We start from the raw sequence: 20,140 nt of genomic DNA on the forward strand, positions 1-20,140 counted from the left end.
TAGGTAGTCATGTAGTATCTGGCAGCTTTTGGTTATCTGTAAAACAAGGGTAGGACTGAAAAGTTTTTGTATTTCTTTTCAGCTCAAAAACGCCATGGTTCTCTGTAGCGATACGCCAAAGGGAATGTGAGTAAGTAGTATGACAGTTAATAATGTCAAAGGAAATGAATGAATGAAAAGATAGTATGGGAACTCAGTTAAAGTAAATTTATTAATTTAATTAATATTTGAAGTAAACTAAGGATTGGTGGACTTTGTTCATTTGGATGCTACTCACCTGTGACCCACAGAAAGTGTAACCCGTCTGTTCACTACCAGAGTTTTGGACAGGATTGGCTTCAGGGCAAGCAGTTGGATTCTCTTCTTTTCTGAGATTTTAGAACCCATACAGGATTTCAAAGCACTGTACCCGGGCAGGAATTTCTGGTTGTGGTAAGGGCAATCCAGAAGTTTAATTTCTGGCAGCTGCTTCTCTCAGTGCCTTTAGGGAAAGCCAAAATGCAGGTCATTATGTATTTCCTCTTTTAATAGTTTGGAAAGGCTACTACTTCCTAACTCTGTGGCCTTGAGTATACATAATGCTTTGAACATTTAGTATTAGCTGTGGTGTGGTGATGGTACTGGTGGTGCAGGTGGTACTAATGATGTCAAGAGCATTAGCATGAGCATGAGTAAGGCATTCAGTGGGTGATGAGGTGAAGCTGACTGGCAGGTATAGTAACATGTTCTTGTATGACCTGATAAGTGCTCTAACATGTATGAAAGGCACGAGGGAAGTAGAGGAAGATAAGAGTAGAAGTTTATTTTGGGGGCAGGAAACATCATTCCTGATGGAGACGTGCAACAGCCCAGTCATAAGGGGACTCAGGGAAGTAGGAAAAGTACTTGGTTAGAATTTAGGATTCAGAAGTGGGAATGGTAGGGAGAGAGGGGGTGTGAAGAGCAGATTGGAAGTAGATAGGAAAGGTGGTTGTGTGCCACGCCTTGTGACTCTAGTGTAGAGATAGTATAGAGCTAATAGGAGCCTTCAGTCAGAGATAATCACCAGGGTATTATATTTGTTGGTGTTCTCCCTTCTTGTTTTTTAAAGTAACTGAAATAATTCCAAGAATAGATTAAAGTTTAGAGGGACTGATAGCACAGAAACAAATTAAGAGGTTATAATTGTTCTTGAAAAGAAGATGACCTGAGCTAAGGGTTTTGAGGATGCTTGTAATCCAGAGCTATTTCTGCAGTAGAATCAGCAGGATTCATGGCTAGTAGAATTCAGGAGAGAGAAGGGATGTCAGGGGTGATTATGGTTTCTGGCTTGAGCAACTGAGTGGACCACGGCAGGGGGTTTCGGAAACGTTTTGTGTAGGGAGGCGTAGAGGTGGAAAGTTAAGGGACATCCCGGTAGAGCTAACCAGTGGAGACTCGGGTAGGTGTAGATTTAGGCCTGTGTTGCCCTAGCTGAGATCCTGTAGTTGGGAAGTATGGGAGCAGGCCTGGAGCCGTAGGCAGTATCATTTAAGAACTGAACAGAGGAAGGAGATGGACAAAAGCAGACTGGAAGGAGTAGCCAGGGTTGACAGAAGTAAAGGCAGAGGAAACAGTAGAGAATGGTGGTTTAAATAGCGTTGGAGGGGAGGAATATTTTTCTGTTGAGTACAGAGCAAAGGAAGGGTCAGTGCTGTTTTAGGTAAATCCAGGGGTAGAACTGAAATTGGATTTCAATATGACCACATTGATGGGACTTTTTCTTGCTTTTCCTAAGATCATAGCATCCTCTTTTAATTATTCACCATGATTTGGCTCCAACTTCTATATTTTCCTTTTTCATACCTACCCACATATCCTTCTGGCTACAAAAGTAGGGTCACGAACTTTTAGGGATCCTGATTGAAACCGGTGTAATACATATACAGTCATGGTAAAATAGGATTTGTTTGTTTGTTTGACACAGGAACGCCAGCCACTACATCTGCGTCTACAGCAGGTTTCAGTTTAGGATTCAGTAAACCTGCCGCATCTGCCACACCATTTGCTCTCCCTATTACTTCTACCTCAGCTCGTGGTCTTACTCTTTTGTCTGCTCTGACGTCAACTCCAGCAGGTGAGGCAGAATGGAAAAAGTCACGTTTTGTGGTTGAATTTTGTTTTGTTTTTGGCTAGTGAATATAGGGATCCACCTTATTCAAGATAACTTCAGTTTTGGAAAGTTTTTATTTTAATCACTCAGCAATTAGGATCCTACAAAGATCATCATTGGCTTTAAAGCAGCAGGAGCCATCCTGGAAGTTAATCTCTGTTTACAGAGCAAAGCAGGGACAGGGTGAGAGGTAAAATGTAAAACTATTAGTATACACTTTGTTTCCAAGGAGCATATTGGTGACAAGAAAGGATAAAGAATTTGCATCAGCCTTGCCTGCCTTAGGATTCATTCCATTTTGAAGGCGAATTTGGCATCCTGGATTGAAAACTCTTTATTATTCTCTGGAATCCGTTACCTTACACCATTCTAGTGTTACCTAGAACTCTTATTTGTGTCACTAGCGTTTCCTTACGGTCTTATTTCTCTTTATTCTTAAGTATATGTAATTTTATCTTTAGCAAGTAGTTTTTTAGGAAAAACTAGAGTGAATTTTGTCATGGACGTGAGGGCTGTCTGTTTTGGTGGTGGTGGGGAATGTTTTGTATTTTCTCCAATGTTCTTAGAAATGATGTTTCCTTTTGAAGCCTTTACCGTTTTACTTTCTATAGGATCTACAGGATTTACCCTAAATAATTTGGGCGGAACAACAGCTACAACTACTACCCCATCAACAAGCCATTCCTTATGGGGAGCCTTAGCTGGTTTGGGAGGTTCACTTTTCCAGAGTTCAAATATAGCCACATCAGGTAATTCATGGTATTCATTTTCCAAAATAGTAAATATTTATATTTAAATTTACTTTATCTGTATTTTGACCTTTGGAACAGACCACTTTGTCTCTTTAACCTGAATGTTTTTGTTTCGTATGAAAACTGAATTATAAAAAAATGGTTTTCATGCATAATTGGACATCTTAGCCATATTGTAGAAAAAAAGTTTTCTGCTTCTCAGTATTGACTGACTATATAAAGAAACAAAGAAGGGCCTGTTTAAGGATCTTATAAACTATTCTAGAGAAATTTATCAAGAAATGGTAGTTGTAGAGTCTTGGATCATTTGGTATCTAAGTTCGTTGCAAAACAACTTGACCTTTCAAGCCCTGGTTTTAAGAATGGCTTTCCATTACAGGCATCAGGAAAGGGTATTAGCGTGCTTTGAAGAAAAGGTTTTAGAACACAAGTATTAAATTTATTCTAGTCAAGCAAAATACTAAAGTATCAATTCAATTGGCAGAGAATACTTCATATTTTCCATCTTGGATTGATTTTTCATTTCTTTCTTATTTTGAAATTAGCTTCATGTTAAGGATTCTGTCGATGTTTTGAGTATTAAGATATACTATAAATATATTTATATATAAATATAAATGAATGAATAATAGATGAAACATGATACTATAAATAATGTAATATAATACCATGTAGGAGTGAGAAGAGCTTTCCTCTGATTTGAAAACATTGTATAATTATCTCACATAGCAATATAATATCAAGAATTTCTCTTTAACAATTTATGTGTTAGGAAAAACATATTTTTTGGCTTTGAAACATGTAAAAATCATAGCATTCCCAGTAATACATAGGTTCATGTATAATGGCTATTTAATATCAGAAGTTTTACTCAACACCTCGTACGTGTCTCATACTTGGTCGTGTGGGAGAGATGAAGGAGAATGACCTAGTGTTTTCTATTAAACAGCTCTTTCATGTCCTCCGTTTAGGTACTAAATTTAGTGAAGAAACTCTGGGTCAGTGGAAGGGGAAAAAAGGAGTTGGTGAAGATAATCTGTAAAAATTTGTAGCATTCAGGTTTGCATTATCTTTCAGATACTTGTCTTTGTCACTGTAGTCTCACCTTGTAGGTATTCAAAATATCTCCTAATAACTGAATCACTGGATGACTGTAACATACATTTCTTTGTAGGATAAGTGTTTAAACATCTCTCCTAAAGAGTCCTATGAGAGCAAAACACAAAAATAACAGAAAGGGGAGGTGGAGGATTGTTTTTGTGTCTTTCTAATGAGTTTGTAGGCCTGCTACAATTTTTCTTAGGCTCTAGACACACGTCAGTGCTTGATTTAAGGTTGTGCTAACTAAACATACCCCTGTATTTTTTTTTTTAATGGACATTCATTTAGCTATATTTTTTTTCACACATTGTCAGTATTTAAATCCACTCTTCATATATCCCCTGCTTTTATTCAGTACCTCTACTGTTTCCTCTGTTTAAAGTAAATAGCATCTGTCCAAAAAGAACCACAGTTATGTGAGCTTGGTAATGCATGGACTTAGATGATTTACCAATGCGTGGTGTTTAAAATTCTGCTACTTGATTTACAAGCATACCTTTATGACTTAAGATTAACTGTAGTTTAGCCCCTTCAATTCCTTTTGTCAGTGAGGTAGGATTTAAATAAATGAAGTCTATTTCTTTCATTAAATTTTTTTTGAAAAAGCTTGGGAGTATGAAATTTGATGTTTGAACTGTAAGGCTTCTAACTCTCAGTTCTTTAGATTTCATGAATAATGAAACTATTGGCTTTATAAGATTTATAAGATTTGCTGAAATCTTATAAATCATTACCGGATTATTTTATTATGTAATTTATTTATCTGTTACCAGCTTTCCTGAGGTATAATTGAGAAGTAAAATTGTAAGATATTTAAAGTGTAGAGCATAGTGATTTCATATATACATGCACATTGTAAATGCCCATCAAGTTAATTAACACATCCAATACTTGATAATTTAAAAAGTATCCAATTACAAAGCATGACTAGAGGACAAGAAGTATTCACCTGGAAATATACAAACTAAAACTGCTTTTTCAGGAGGATTTAAAAAAAACAAGTAGTATGTTCACATTTATTGAATTAACAGATAAACTCTGACCTTTTTAGTAAAGAAAAATTAATAGACCCATAAATACAGAGAACTGATGGTTGCCCGAAAGGGTAGGGAGGACAGGCAAAATGGCTGACGGGGAGTTGGTACAACCTTCCAGTTATGGAATCAGTCACAGGGATAGATATAATCCATGGTATTGTAATAAGGTTGTATGGTGACAGATAGGGTAGTGACACTTGTGGTGAACATAGCATGTATAGAGTTTTCAAGTCACTGTTGTATACTAATGTGACATTGTGTGTCTACACTTTAAAAAATTACCTAAAACGTAAAGAAGTTAAAATTATATTATCCAGACTACATACACCATTAAATCCCAGCTTTAGACTTATTCCATGTTATTTGCTTAAAGCAATTATGAAGAAAAATGGGATCCAGCTTGAAAGCATTTGAGAATTTTGTCCATTGAGGGAAAATCATTGTAAAGACTTTGTAAATTATATTTGGTTTATTTGTAGGACTTGGACAGAATGCTTTAGGCTTGACTTTGGGAACCACAGCAGCTACTTCAACTGCAGGCAATGAAGGTCTTGGTGGTATAGATTTTCGTACCTCATCAGATAAAAAGAGTAAGTAATGTTCTGTTCTAACAGTAACTTAAATTTCTATGTCAGTAAGATTTTTAGTTACATGTTCAGTAGTAAAGTTTTTACTTTTACATTTACTTTATATCTCACAAATTTTTTGTGTATTATGTGTTTAAGATTTTATTTTCATAGAAAACTGAGTTTTGTTTATGCATACGGTTATGTAACTGTCAGTGTGTGTATTAATATATGTTCTTAAGTTGGGATCATGAACACATGTATGGTATATAAGTTGATACTTGAACAACATGCTTTGAACATGCTAGGTCCACTTATATGTGAATTTTTTCCAGTAAAAGTGGAGTCCTGTAAATGTGTTTTCCTTACGATTTTCTTAATATTTTCTTTTCTCTATCTTACTTTATTGTAAGACTGCAGTATGTAGTACATATCACATACAAAGTGTGTGTGAATAGACTTTATATTGTCAGTAAACATTCTGGTCAGCAGGAAGCTATTAGTAAAGATTTTGGGGAGTCAAATTATGTGTAGATTTTCAACTGCCTGGGTGTTTAGGACCCTTAATCCCTGCATTGTTCAAAGGTCAACTGGATTGCTTTGTAACCTGTTCTTTCTCATATGTTATATCACCAATATTTGTCAGTTCAATAATTCTTTAGGAGTGTTTTATTGCTGCTTACATCAGCTTTATGAATCGATACATCATTAATCAGCCGTCCTTCCATTATTAGTGTTTGTATTCAGTTCGTATACTCTAGGAAGTATCAACATATTGAGCATCTTTATGGGGAGAGGCAATGTGGTATTGTAGCTTAAGAGGATAGACTTGAGCTGAAACCTGGCTTCAGATTACCTCCACTGTTGATAAGCTCTGCGACCTTGTTCAAGTTATTTATCCCTCTGTGTTTAGTTTCTTTATCTGTAAAGTGGGGGAAAAGAACAGTAACTACTTGACATTGTTGGTCCAAGGATTATAGTTTATAAGACTTCAGTAGAGCCAGGCACATAATAAATGCTCTCTTTGTGTTTGTTTTTCTTATAAATTTTTATTCATATTTTTTTATTATTTTTTAAAGACAACCTAGAAACTGAATCACTGGCTTAAAGAGAGGGGAGAGTTTTGGAGACTCTTGGTAAATATTGTAAAATTACTTTCTAGAAAGAGTTTACCAATTGATTACCCACCAGCCAGTATGAAAATGCCGTTCTTACTGTGCTCTTGCAATGCTGAATATTCTTGTTAAAAAATTACCAATCCAGATTCATTTTGAAAGATGTTTTAGTTTTGTTGATTCCCTGTGCATTATTTTTTGTTTTGTCGATTCCCTGTGCATGATTTTTTGTTTTGTCTTGCATTGCCTCTTCTGCCTCTGATGAAAGCATGTTTCACCTATTGCATTGAATCCTCTGAAGAACCTAGAATGAGTAACAGATGAAGGAGTCCATATATCTGTGTAGGAATTTTTTATTTGGATGTGGTTTTTATTATGTAGACGATTCTAGGGTGACGTACTGTTTTAAAAGCTGGCTATCCTAAAATCCTTTTAAACTTAGAAAATTTAGGATTACTTTGAATAAAAATTGATTTTTATTTTATTTTACTTTTTTTTTAAACTTTATTTGACAGAGAAGAAGAGACAGCTAGAGAGGGAATACAAGTGGGGAGTGCGAGAGGGAGAAGCAGGCTTCCTGCTGAGCCAGGAGCCTGATGCAGGGCTTGATCCCAGGACCCTGGATCATGACCTGAGCTGAAGGCTGATGCTTAACAACTGAGCACTCAGGCGCCCCCAAAATTGATTTTTAAACATAGGGGTCTGTCTCTTGTTTTTACTTAGTTTTCTTTGTAGCCGCATCAAAATTAGAAGGAATTATCTTAGATATTTTAGCAGCTTATTTTTTAATCAGCTGAGGCAATCTGGTACCCTTGAACTACTTTGATTTTAATTATGAAACTGGTTCTCTCTTTATTGTAATTGCTTTTAGGCTCCACGTGAAAGACTTGATTGAGGCAAAGGAGTAAGAGAAATATAAGGAGTTAATCTCCCTTTGCACCCTCCTCCCCCGCCCCCCGCTGCACTCCACCTTCCCCCATTGTCTTCCTCTTGTGTTGTGCCTCAGAGTTGAACCAAAGGAGTATGTAAAATAAGTGCACATGACCTGATATAGCACATCCAGTTCCTTTTAACCTGCTATACGTGTCCAGGGGTTCCTTATTAATCTAAAGGTTTTCTCTGTTTCCCTAGCAGCTGCATCAGTTAGCCTGGACCTGCTGTATTGGGTTTGATAGATGAAGAGGGGTAGGAAGCAGTGGTCTATAAGTGGGGGCAGCATGGAGTAAGATCTAGAGACAAGGATGCTCTTTACTCTTTTGAAGAACTGCTGGAAAACCGGCGAGCTGCAGCATGGGAAGATCAGATTCCAGATGTCATGAAGGGAAGGGCCGTGTATGTCATCTTAAAGAGTTTTGTAATTACACGGAGGACAGTTGAGACCCACTAGGGTTTTGATGTGAATAATATGACATGAGATACGTGTTTGAAGAAGAGCATTCTGGCAGCCATGTGGAAGATAATGTGCAGGAGGGCAGGAACAGAGGTGGAGTGCTGACAGTGAGCTTTGACAGCAGTCCACAGGTATTACAGATGCCAAGCTAGATGGACTAGTCAGGTCCCACGGTCGGCCACAAACAGGCCTAAGTTTTATATACGCAGGTTTGTGTGTATAGAGACTTCTGTAAATATAATAAAAATGGAATATCAAAGAGAGAGCAGAATAGGACACTAATGAGTAAAAAAGTTGAAGTCTGTGGGAAAAAAATTAAATCCCTCCTTTATCTTACTGTGTCTCACCCAGTCAAAGGCTTGCATCGGTAGAACATGGATATCAATTTTAGAAATGTTAAACTATGAAAGAGAAATATCAACATACAAAGTAAGGAAAAATAAATTGTAGTTAGATTAAAACGGTAAACAAAAGAAACCCTATGGACAAAGGCAAAAGGTAAAGGACAGGTGGGAAGTAAAATACTGCTGTTTCGATGCTTTTTTCCTTCACATTTTAACATCCGAAATTGAGATGTATCTTGAAATGAAGGTCTCATTTTAGAAATAGACACATAAAGTATATGTATGAGATAATTAATATGCTTAATGTTGAAATAGCTCTGAGAAGTCAGTGAGAAACATACCTCGGATATACCTCAAATAGCCTGAATAGACCATTCACTCAAGGAGAAATAGACTTGTCTAATTAATATTTGAAATGTTTTACTTAGTACTGTCAGAAATATGAATTTATATGATAATGAAGTGGCATTTCTCACCTATGTACTGGCAGTGATTGTTTCCGAAAAATGTACATTGTTGTAGATGGTGTGACGGAAAAATTACTTATTCGTAGTAGGTGGGAAGATAAATTGGAACAGTTGTTTTAAAGGATCAGTTTGATAATACAAAGGTTTTCCTTGATGTAATCTTTGACCTATAAATTCCTCTTTCTGTGGAATACAAATAAGTCATGCACAAGTATTTGGAGATAAAGGCATTCACTGTAGCAGCATTGTTTATATAGTAAAGGCGTATATGTTAAGAAGAGGGTTGGGCATAAAGGTTCTGATACAGCTATGTCATCAGTATTCTGTGGTCATTTAAAATCATGTTAAGTGACATGAAAAAGACTTAATTTCAACATCCTGAGAAAATATGTGCACATAACTTATGGTCATCCCGATCACATTTAAAAATGTGTGTGTAAGTGCCAAAAGAGGTTGAAAGAGGAACCATTAAGGTTCTGTGATGGGATGAAGTTTTGTGTGTTCCTGTATTTTCTTCATTAAGCAGGTCTTATTTTGCAGTGTGAAGTAAATTCTGGAAAAGCAGAAAGTGAGTCACTGCATTTTGCTGACGGAGCATTTTTACTTTTCTACTTTTAGACATACACTATTAATGATAACCACTAAATAAGTGTTCATGAGAAAGCTTTCTCATGTTGATCTATCTGCACACATTAAAAACATCATCTTAAAAAATTGCTGCTTTTGTAAAATATTTAGAGACATCCGGGTAGTCTGACATATTTTAGTATTCTGAACTGATAGAACCTAAGAAAGCATCCAGTAGAACTTGCAGGAGGTCAACTGTGCTAAGCAAGAATATTTTTCATAGAAGATAGTTGAAAGAGGAAGAATCTTGCCCTTGAAAGAAATAGATACAAATCACCTACGTAACTATCTGTTTATGTGTATACAAACATGTCCCCATAGTATGTAGTTTGGAGTTTGTGACAAGTGACCTCACATGATGTCTACGAGGCTGTCCGAAAAATGCTTAGAAGTTTCTGTTTATACCTAAGTTTGTGTTAAATTGAAACTTGAATTTGGAATACATTGTTAAATGACCTGTTTTTATATAAAGCTTCTTGAATTTTCTAGGTGATAAAACAGGAACAAGACCAGAGTAGGTTTACAATTTAACTTTCAAAGTATTTTATTTGTTAATTTATAGGCAGGTGGTCTCATCGGAAGTAAAAGAAACTATATAGACATTTAGAAGAAAAATTCTTTGAATCAGTTTTTGTCTAAAGTAAAATAATAAACATATGCTCTGGAAAGATTTTGGCAGGTCAGGTCTTTAATTTTTAATTATTAGGAAAGTTATAACCAATTCTTTCTGGAATACTTTATGCTCAGTTTTAGGTATACAGACCTTTTCTATATAAACTACTATACCAGTCCCATTTATTTTCTGATGATGAAGAGGGAGAAAAGCCTCTATCTATAATATACATCAGATAGGTTTGAAGATCACTATTTTTACTAGCACTTACATTTCCTCACCTAATTTGTATTACATTAGATAAAACATTTGTAAATAAATGATCAAGTTCATGCCTCCAAAATATCTTCTGTATACTTTAGCCCTATTTCATAAATGAGAAAGCTGTAGGAGACTGAGGTTTGCTTCAGGTTCTATCAAGGATGTAGTAGCAGATCTGTGACTGAATTTTAACTCATAATTCCATTACAGCATGCCACATTTCACCTCTTCCTATTCTCATTAAATATTTATGATTCCCTCAGTCTATCCCTAGGTTTTATTTTGTTGAAGAATAAATTGAAATTCTAAAAATCAAGTAAAATACAATTAGAATCTCATTATGAGAAGTTTGTAGACTTTCTTTAATGAATGCTTTAATATTTTTGAACGAAATAAAAGGTCAGTCATAGAGTTTTTGAGCCAGTGGAACTTTTTCAATATTTAATCTCTTGTATTTTCTAATTTTTTTTCTTAAACATTTGGTCAGATGCATTTATGTGTACTTATGATAGGTGCCAGTCCTTCTAAAAGGGAAATTAGAAGAGAAATCTCCCTGTCAGATGAATTGTTAAAGCTATTTTAAAGGTCAGGAAACAACATTTTTTTATAAAGAGATTTGAAATCAACCATAAGAGCTATAAATGGGGAATATTTGTTTTACCTCCTCCCCTTTAACCCTTGTGTAGTGGAACTCAGCTGTCAGCTTTTTAGAACCTCAATGGCTTTAATCTATCTGTGGCATTTTTCTCAGGGATAGTAAAGCACTGAAGGATGAAAATCTCCCTCCTGTCATCTGCCAGGATGTTGAAAACCTCCAGTAAGTGTGTCAAATGTAATTAGATATATCATGTTGAAGAATGTTAGAATCTATTTTAAGGGGAACATCTCTTCTTCCTCTTAAACATTTTAACTTGGGTGTTGGTAAAAATTTTAATATTTTTATAAACAAAGCAGAATAATGGGAATTAAAATTCTGTTATTGTCAATCTTTAAAAAGCATGTGAACTATGCATGAATTTTTAATATTTCCTTTTTAAAAAACACTAGGACTCTGACCAGCCTATAGTAAATATGCTTTTTTCCTATAGGAAACCAAAGGTGTATTTTTTGGAATTCAGTTTTATGTATCTTTTTAGGAAATTTGTGAAGGAACAGAAACATGTACAAGAAGAAATTAGTAGAATGTCTTCAAAAGCCATGCTTAAAGTAGAAGAAGATATTAAAGCTCTGAAACAGCTTCTGTCACTGGCTGCCAGTGGATTACAGAGGAACACCCTCAGTATTGACAAGTTGAAAACAGAAACTGCTCAGGTAAACTGACTTAAAGTAACTTTATTGTAGGGTTTTGTTTTGTTTTATTTAAGTCTTATAGGTTATAAGACTTGATACAGATGTACTGTAAGAAAACTGTATAGCATGTGTGCTTTTTAAAAAAAGATTTTATTTATTTGAGAGAGAGAGAAAGAGAGCATGAGAGGGGGGAGGGTCAAAGGGAGAAGCTGACCCCTTGCTGAGCAGGGAGTGAGTTGCAGGACTCAGTCTTGGGTTTCAGGATCATGACCTGAGCCGAAGGCAGTCGCTTGACCAACTGACACCCAGGGGCCCTAGCTTGAGTACTTTTAAGTTGCTATGATACTAGTAGTCACTAGTTTGTATTGAGTTCTGATTATTTATGAGGGAGTATTTTAAGCAATTTAGTTTTCCTGAAAGCTCTATGAGTTAGGCCATCTTATCTTTGTTATATAAAGAAGAATATGGGCAGAGAGGTTGTTAATAAATGGAAGAGGTTGTCAATAAGTGGAAGAGCTGATACTCTTAACTAGTTTGTTTCCTAAGAGTACTTGCTGGCTAAATTGCTATATCATGCAAGCAAGGTAGAAAAATATGTTTTTAAAAATCTGTCATCCATTAAATAAAAATTATATTAAGCTTTTTAACTATTAAAAATTCTGATGACTTGCCAGTCTTCTGTCTTAGTTATAAATGTTAATGAGGCTCATGTTTTTTGCCATTCATATGTACTTGTTTTTTCTTTCTATGCTATAATCTATGTCATTTTTTCTTTGTTGACACTCTTGCCTCCCTTGTGTAGTTTGAAGTCTTTCATCGTCTCCTCCTGGCTAGTTGTTCCGTCTCTGTGTGCCCAGCTCCCCATCTGTTTAAAGGTGGGTGTTGCGTAGTCCTCTGTAACCTTCCTGAGTGCTAGATGAATGCGTTCTTCCATAGTTCTCTGTGATATCACACAAAATACCTGTCTTTAGTCCCTCTTAGCAATTTGCTATTCCATTGGGATGTAAGTGTACCTGGTTCTTTACCTAACAACTTCAGGGTTCCAGTTTTAAATTTATTCTTGGGGACACCTGGGTGGCTCAGTTGGTTAAGAGGCTGCCTTCCACTCGGGTCATGATCCCAGAGTCCTGGGATTGAGTCCCACATCTGGCTCCTTGCTCAGCAGGAGGCCTGCTTCTTTTTCTGCCTCTGCCTGTGCTCACTCTCTCTGACAAAAAAAAAAAAAAAAAAAAACAAAAAAAAGAAAGAAAGAAAGAACAGAAAAAAAATTTATTCTTGGATAAGATAAGAGGGGCTTTTCAGTTACTTAGTTTTTAGGATTTTGTAGTTGTTAGCTAGGCTCTTTCCCAACTGTGCACATTCTGCTTATGTTTCCTTCCCAAACCCTGTTCCTAGTCTGTTTCTCCATCGAAGACTGGCTGTTACGCATATGGATACCAGTGTGTGATATGCATTTGGGGAATTGAATCTTTCCCTATAGTTTTAATCTCAAGTATTGTTTTATGATCCACTTTTTGTCACCATTTTTTAATTGAATGAAATAGTTTTAAAATGCATTTCTCATGCAATCTACTTGACAAAAATAATTTTTCTCAGTGATACAATATTCCACTTGACTTGTCAGGTCCTTGCAGGAACATTTCCTGGAGTGCAGCACAACAGTGCAGAAGGGAAATCTTTTGTCCTCTTAATAAGGTGATGAGGAAACCAGGAATGAGAAAAAGCTGGATAAAGAAATTCCATAGCAATCTTTTTCAAGAACTTGAAACCCACAACTTATCTTTAGTTTGTGTGGGGAAATTCATTACTTTTACAGCTAAGGGATAGCTTCCAGTTTTCAATAAATTTATCCTATACTTGATTTTTCATGAAATTTGAGATTTTAAAAAACACTATCATTGAACGTAGTCTGCAGTCCTAGACATAAGACCACCACCCACCATATGCAGCCTCTTGAGCCTTTGCTCTGCTTTTCTGCAAGTGGCAGAGCCTCACATGTATTGCTTCTCACTAATAAATGAATGTGTACCCTTGGCCCTGAGATTGGAAAGGAACAGTGTCACTCAGGGTCCAAGTCTGGATGCAGGAGCACATTGTGGAAGAAGACTGCTGTTTCCACTCCTGTTAAGGAGTTAAGCCATCCCTGTGAAAAGGGGGTTATGCAATCAGGATCTCAGAATAGTATTTGCAGGGTACCGTCAACTGTGCTGGTGTATTTCTGGGACTAGTATGTATCCGAATACAGGTTTTTATTGAAGTATTTTTTGAGACATGCACGAAGCCACTATTTGTGCCAACGCCTGTTTTAAGTTTGCTACACAGTGTGGTAGGAATTTAGTTTGAGCAGAGGTTAAAATCAGAATTACATACCACTTGTGGATTACCTCTAGGTGAGTTTGGCATTGAAGCAGTGGCTATTCTGTTGTTGGGGCACAAGCTGTCTATCATTTTTCCTTTCAAATCATCTGGGAACCCCCTAATGCTCTCTCTCTAGATGTCCTGGAGCTTTTCATCGGAGACTTGCCCTAGAAAGGAGGAAAACTGATAAAGCTCAGACAGAGATTGAGAATGAAAATGGAACCACTGTAATAGATCTTCCAGGTACTTTATCCCTCGAAATGGACTGTTCAGGGACAGGCACAGAACCTGCTGAGCTCAGCTTGATATCAGCATCTCTGCCCCCGTGGCCTGAGGAGCCTGGCCTGGACAACCCCGCCTTGGAGGAGAACACGGCCACTGACAGTATGTGCTCTTCACCTTGCTTTTGCTTTTCATCTGTTTTCAAATCAGATATTTCCTTTCTTCTCAGTACTCCCTATTACTTTCCCTCCATGGGGTGATGTTGTTGTTGTTTTTCCTCTTCAACAAATAATTTTATTGAGATATGCTTCACGTATCACATGTTCACCCTTTAAGTGTACAAGTCTTAACAGTTTGCTGTTTAGAAACAGAAAGCGAGTTTTACTTTGAGGCTTATGCTTCCCCCTCCCCCTCTTCTGTTGTAGTCCACAAATTCACTGGTCATCAGCAGGCTTCTTTTGTTTGTTTGTTTTGAAGCCTATTGCTTCTTGATTAAGAAATCCACAGCATCAAGAAGAACAAAAATAATACCTCAGCCTACGTGCTTATTCTGTGTCAGCACTGTGCCAGGCACTTTACATATATTAACTTATTAAATGCTTCTACGAATACTGGCTTTTTTTTAATGATGAGGAAATTTAGTCAGGGAGTCATTGGTCAAAGTCTGAGAGCCACGAAATCGCTATATATGTATCTGACTTCCAAGGCCATGTGTCTGACTATTGCTGTCCTCTGGTAGCAGCCACTGATCTGTCTACATGACCCACCAGGAAACAGGCAGAAAACCTCTAGTCATAGATCTTGGGCATATCTTTGTAGTTGGCCCTTTGTCTTACTTTTAAATAGGTTTATCTCTTATGAAAATTCCAATTTTTCTACAAATCCCATTTTTCCCAGCCATGGCTATAACAATTCTTCTATCTCCTACTGCTCAGATCAAGACCCTCCTCTTCTTGCTTAATGTGGTTATTTTGTCAACCACTACGGTGATTGTATGTCACAGAGTTTGTCTTTTTTATTTCATATGTACTGCCTTGCACTGTTTACAGCTGTTTCATGGGTCAGAGTTTCTCTGATCAATTAGGACAAGATGATATTGTCTGTATATTTCTTTATCAGATCACTATGTGGTCCCTAGTGATCTGATGCATAGTAGTTATTTGTTGATTATTCACCTTTTGAAGAGGAAGTGTGATTGCTAATCTTATCTATTGGTGTTTTGGTCATTCTGTTTTTCTTATCCCGTGGTATTGCTTTGTTATGAATCATCTATTAACATAAGGTCATCACTAATGATAGACGATAACTTACGTGAAGATAATCAAAATATAAAACGTTTTTCTTTCTATTTTTCTCCCTCTCATTTTTAACTTGGCAGCTACGCAGCAGCCGGTTAGTTTTCCGGAAGGCATTATTACTACAATTGAAATTCACCGGGCTGATCTTTATATTCAGCTAGGAATTAGCATTGTGGGAGGCAATGAAAGGCCACTGATCAACATTGTTATCCAGGAAGTCTGTCGGCATGGGGTGATCGCCAAAGATGGAAGACTTCTTGCTGGAGACCCAATTCTTCAGGTATCAATTTTTTAAATTATTTTGTTAACTTGCCTCTTTTGTTGCTCTTATTCATCAATTTAAAACTTAGGAAATTATGGTACTGTGGAATCTGGCTTATAAAAAGGTAAGTTTTACTGTTTTTTTTTTTTATGCAAAAACAGATGAGAATTTATCTGTAATTTCTCCGATTTCCCCCAAACTCATGGAATGTATTTTTACGCCCATCTTAAATTTGATCCCGCATGTGCCTCAGTGCGTGGCTCTCCAGGCCAGCTGGATTCCTCCTGGCTTGGTCTCCATGGTTGGCTATTTTGGGGCCACCTTCACTGCTAAATTCTCTTGTCCCATTGTCTGTATCCCTAGTCCCAGGGTACCATCCATCAGTTACCTTCGTTGTCTGATTCATCCTTCTCTACATGGATTACTATACTCTAGAAAAGACAGGTCACACAGCACAAGTTACTTAAAACTTATAGCATTGAATTTAAGATAGAATTCAGAAATCATGACCACCTCTTGTTGGCTCTCAAATGCACTCTTGTCCACAAACAGCCTGACTCTGTACTAATCCTTGGTGCTACCCTCTCCCTCTTCTCTTTAAAGAGAAATAGCTACTCCAACAAACGAACTAGCTTTGGGCAAGATGATACTGTGTTAGAGGGCATACTGATGAGCATGAGATGGCCAGAATTCCACTGTTCATGTGAATTCTAGAGTGTATGTGAAAATTGACCTGGATACATGACCCATACTAGTGTAAGTGGTACTTGAAGCTAAAAGAATGGATATTTAGGAGAGAAGAAATAGGCATGAATGAGAAAAGATGTCTTCTAGGAACCCAAGCTCAAGGATTCTTGCCTCCTCGATTTCACTGCTGGGTCCTTCCCCACGGTCTGTTGGTATTCACCCCTTCCCTTTTCCTTGCCACCTCTCTGGTCTGTGCCTTCACTGCTTCACGTCTAACCCAGTAGAATCAATACCCCGCCTTCCTACTCTGCTCTGAAATCCGGTACGACCATTGTCAGGTTAATTCATCTGTGACTCTGCTTTCCCTGGGAAGACTGGACCAGAGAATCAAGTCCATACTGATTAATCTAACAGTCCGGGTCCTCTGTGGACTCTTACACAACCTGTCCCCTCAGCCTTCACCCTTGCTTTTTCTTTCAGCTGTAGCCATCGGTGTATTACTGAAACATCATAGGCATGGTGGTCAGTGCTGAGGGTATAATTAAGAGCAAAAAGCAACCCCTGCCCTCATAGAATGTATAATGTAGCAGAAAAGCCAGACATAACAGTCTCCTTGCTTCCCTCCACGTTCCAGCCTGTCCCCATTGTGCTACAGCTTCCCCACCTTCATCCAGAAAGCCCTGCCCTGCCATTTTCACCCATTCAGACCTCTTCTCACACTAAGTGCTGAAGACATTCCTTCTCTTCACCACTTAATACATAATTGGTCACAGAGAGTTATTCAAATTCAGTGTCCTCCTTTGGGGATGGCAGCCGCCATTAGTACGTACTGTGGGACAGGCTTATCACAGTGCTGTACCTGGAGTCGGTACCCAGGACCCATTGCTGAGTCAATAAAAGAGTGGGTTTGGTTATGATATCCTGTTGGGAATAGCTGTCTTCTTCATTAAAACCAAACTTAGAACCTCTAGGATTTTTAGTTCTTCAAGAGAAATGTCCAGAGGGGAAGACAGACAAACTAGGCTCCAAGAGCAGCAAGGATTGACCTTTCCACTGGGGGTTCCTGGCTTTGGTTTCCACGCCCATCCGTATTCTGCCTCTTGTAGTTTGTGATTTCCACTTTGACACTTGGGCCCTAAACCCCTCCTTCATTGCACTTGGCCTGGCTGACACAGACTGAACTTCCAGTGTTTTGTTCTTGACTAAATCCGGAGAGGAAATAGGAGAATACAGGAAGCATAACTAATCCAGCTTATGTAAAATCCAGTTTCTGATCCTACCATAGCTAGCTATTTACCGCATTCCTGTGTTTGCTGTCCTTTTATGATATTAGTAGTACTCTGGTTGCATGAGGTTGGCACAGCTCTCTGGACACCTTACCCTGTATTCCTTCTACCCCAGCTCCTAAACTGATTCTCCATGGAGGAACTCTTGTAGCCGGTTTTGACATTTTGACACCTTTGTGGCCAAGACCAAAAGAGCCAGATTGCCCTTTTCTGCAGCTTACACAGTGTTCTTTACTTCTCCACTTCTGGCCTTTCTAGCTATAATTGAGTATACATTTATTTTCATCTTTTGCTCTTTGCTACCAGCAGTGTGCCAGCTTTGGATATTAAATTTTTTACATATTTTTCTTTTTACATATTTTACATATTTCATATTTTTTACATATTTTCATTTTACATATTTCTCATGCTTTTTCTAAATTTTAAAGGTAAAAACAAATGCTTTGTTCTTATTTGCATTTCTTTGAGTATAATTGAGGTGAAATCTGTAACCTCAGATTTACTAATGTATTTAACATATAGTTTGCTAATATATTAGCAAAAAATATAAAAATGTATAAAAATATATTTAATATATAGTTTTGTTTGCTATAGGGTTTTGCTTGCTAAAATATTTCATCTACAGGCTTTTTTACTGGTCTGCTTTGGAGAATTGTTTAATAACATAACTGAATCTGTATACCTCAAATAAAAATCTAATTATCTGAAATACTGGCTATAATTTGGGGAAATAACTCAAAGCTATAAATCAGCATTGTAGACATACCAGTGCATTATTACTGTTTATGAGGCATACATATTAATAACCCTAATAATGGCAATCTTAAATGCAGTTTAATGATTTCAAATTGATACAAAAACTATGAGCACATAACCTGATTATTGAAATCACAAAGGGTCTTTCCTCTTGTGGGCCTGACTTCTCATTGGCCTTTGACTGGTATGCTGGAGCCAATAAGTAAAGCCACACTACTTGCCCAAATACAGAGTAGTATTTATGTCCATTCAAAAGGAAACACTTGGAAAGAAGGCTCCTTAGTATATTTTTACTACCTGGTTATCTTCCACTTTTTGTGAGCTGCATAAATAATACCGTGAGCCAATTTGAAAAGACCTTAGAGTGGTTAAGATGGTTTATTTACAGACCAAAGGGCTAGCTAGCCTGTGTTTTTAGTTTAGCAAACTAGATGTAGTAACAGTGTGTGCCTTTGGTTTCCCCACACTGATTATATATGTGCATATGTGTGTGTGTATGTTTTATATATATACCCACACATCCATGTTATTCTATTAAATAACCTATTTGAAAAGGAGAACCATATACCCTCAGGGCCTTTCACAGTGCAGCATTTTGAGCGGTTTGAAGAATAAAATAGTGTAAGAGATTACATCAATATTACTATTAAAAATAATACAAATTTCAGAACATGATTAAGAGTACGAATTTACAGTGCAATCTGAGTCATCAGTGATTTATTCACTTTTGGTTTTGAAGGAAAATAATTGCAGTCGTGTCTTGACTGCATTGGTACAAAATATGTTTAGCTAAAGATGTGGTAAAGTTTACTCTGGTGGTGCTATTTCTACAACATCTAGCAACAGTATTTTATTTGGCCTCTGCTTTCTCTGTGTTTCACTGACAACCACACATTTGTGAAGGGAAAATCTCTGATTGTAAGATATTCCACAACCCACATCCCGAAGATGGTGTGAGGCTACATACTCGCACATGGCTAGCGCTGGATTCCAGCCAGATGTTTGTAAAGTCATTTGTGATAGATGTGAATTTAAGACGGAAAAATAAGAACCTAGAGATAAGTGGCTTTTTAGCTGAATAACCAGAAATGATGAGCTTTGACTAACAAATCCACGTCAGGCTGGTTTTTTAGAAGCTGTCTTAAAGTTCTGTTCTTGACCCTATGTTACTCAACTTTTTCATCAAGGATCTGGATGGCAACCAAATGCACAGATGTTGCAAAGTTGGGAGAAGAGCAAGTTTATGTGTGAGATCTATGACATTTGATGCCTGAATTTTAAAAGATGTCCACAGGCCCGAATCAATAAAATTCAAATTAGTGGTGCTCAAAACTGTCAACCCGAGATGGGTAGGAAGGGGGAAGGCTTTCCTTAAGATAGACTCACGTGAAAAAGATTGAAGGGTTTGGGTAATCACAAGCACCTAACCCAGAGCCTGCCACATAATGCATCCAAGAGAATGTCCATATCTGCTTGCTGTTGGTGTAGACTGATGAGGAGAGGAATTCTAATTGTGATAAATACTCAGAATTGTGCCAACCTCTTCCTCTGACTAGGTGAATAACTGAAGCTGGGTG

At 37.2% G+C, this 20,140-nt stretch overlaps 3 protein-coding genes across 5 annotated transcripts in view; 1 reads left to right on the forward strand and 2 right to left on the reverse strand.

Moving 5' to 3' along the window:
* The window catches only part of MTMR6 (myotubularin related protein 6), an 821,484-nt gene that overhangs the window by 455,383 nt on the left and 345,961 nt on the right, over window positions 1-20,140 (reverse strand). The window lies entirely within an intron of this gene.
* The window catches only part of LOC309848517 (ral guanine nucleotide dissociation stimulator-like), a 729,203-nt gene that overhangs the window by 353,526 nt on the left and 355,537 nt on the right, over window positions 1-20,140 (reverse strand). The gene's annotated exons all lie outside the window — the stretch shown is intronic.
* The window catches only part of LOC309848886 (uncharacterized protein), a gene marked incomplete at both ends in the record, with an annotated part of 41,294 nt that overhangs the window by 7,371 nt on the left and 13,783 nt on the right, over window positions 1-20,140 (forward strand). Inside the window, 7 exons of the mRNA XM_082700929.1 lie at window positions 1,946-2,095; window positions 2,743-2,880; window positions 5,501-5,611; window positions 10,020-10,044; window positions 11,156-11,221; window positions 14,189-14,436; window positions 15,653-15,852. Of these exons, the coding sequence (XP_082557055.1) occupies window positions 1,946-2,095; window positions 2,743-2,880; window positions 5,501-5,611; window positions 10,020-10,044; window positions 11,156-11,221; window positions 14,189-14,436; window positions 15,653-15,852 (938 nt within the window). The remainder of the gene's footprint in view (window positions 1-1,945; window positions 2,096-2,742; window positions 2,881-5,500; window positions 5,612-10,019; window positions 10,045-11,155; window positions 11,222-14,188; window positions 14,437-15,652; window positions 15,853-20,140) is intronic.

This window comes from Mustela nivalis (assembly GCF_964662115.1).
Source record: "Mustela nivalis genome assembly, chromosome: 15".
In the NCBI taxonomy this organism is placed as follows: domain Eukaryota; kingdom Metazoa; phylum Chordata; class Mammalia; order Carnivora; family Mustelidae; genus Mustela; species Mustela nivalis.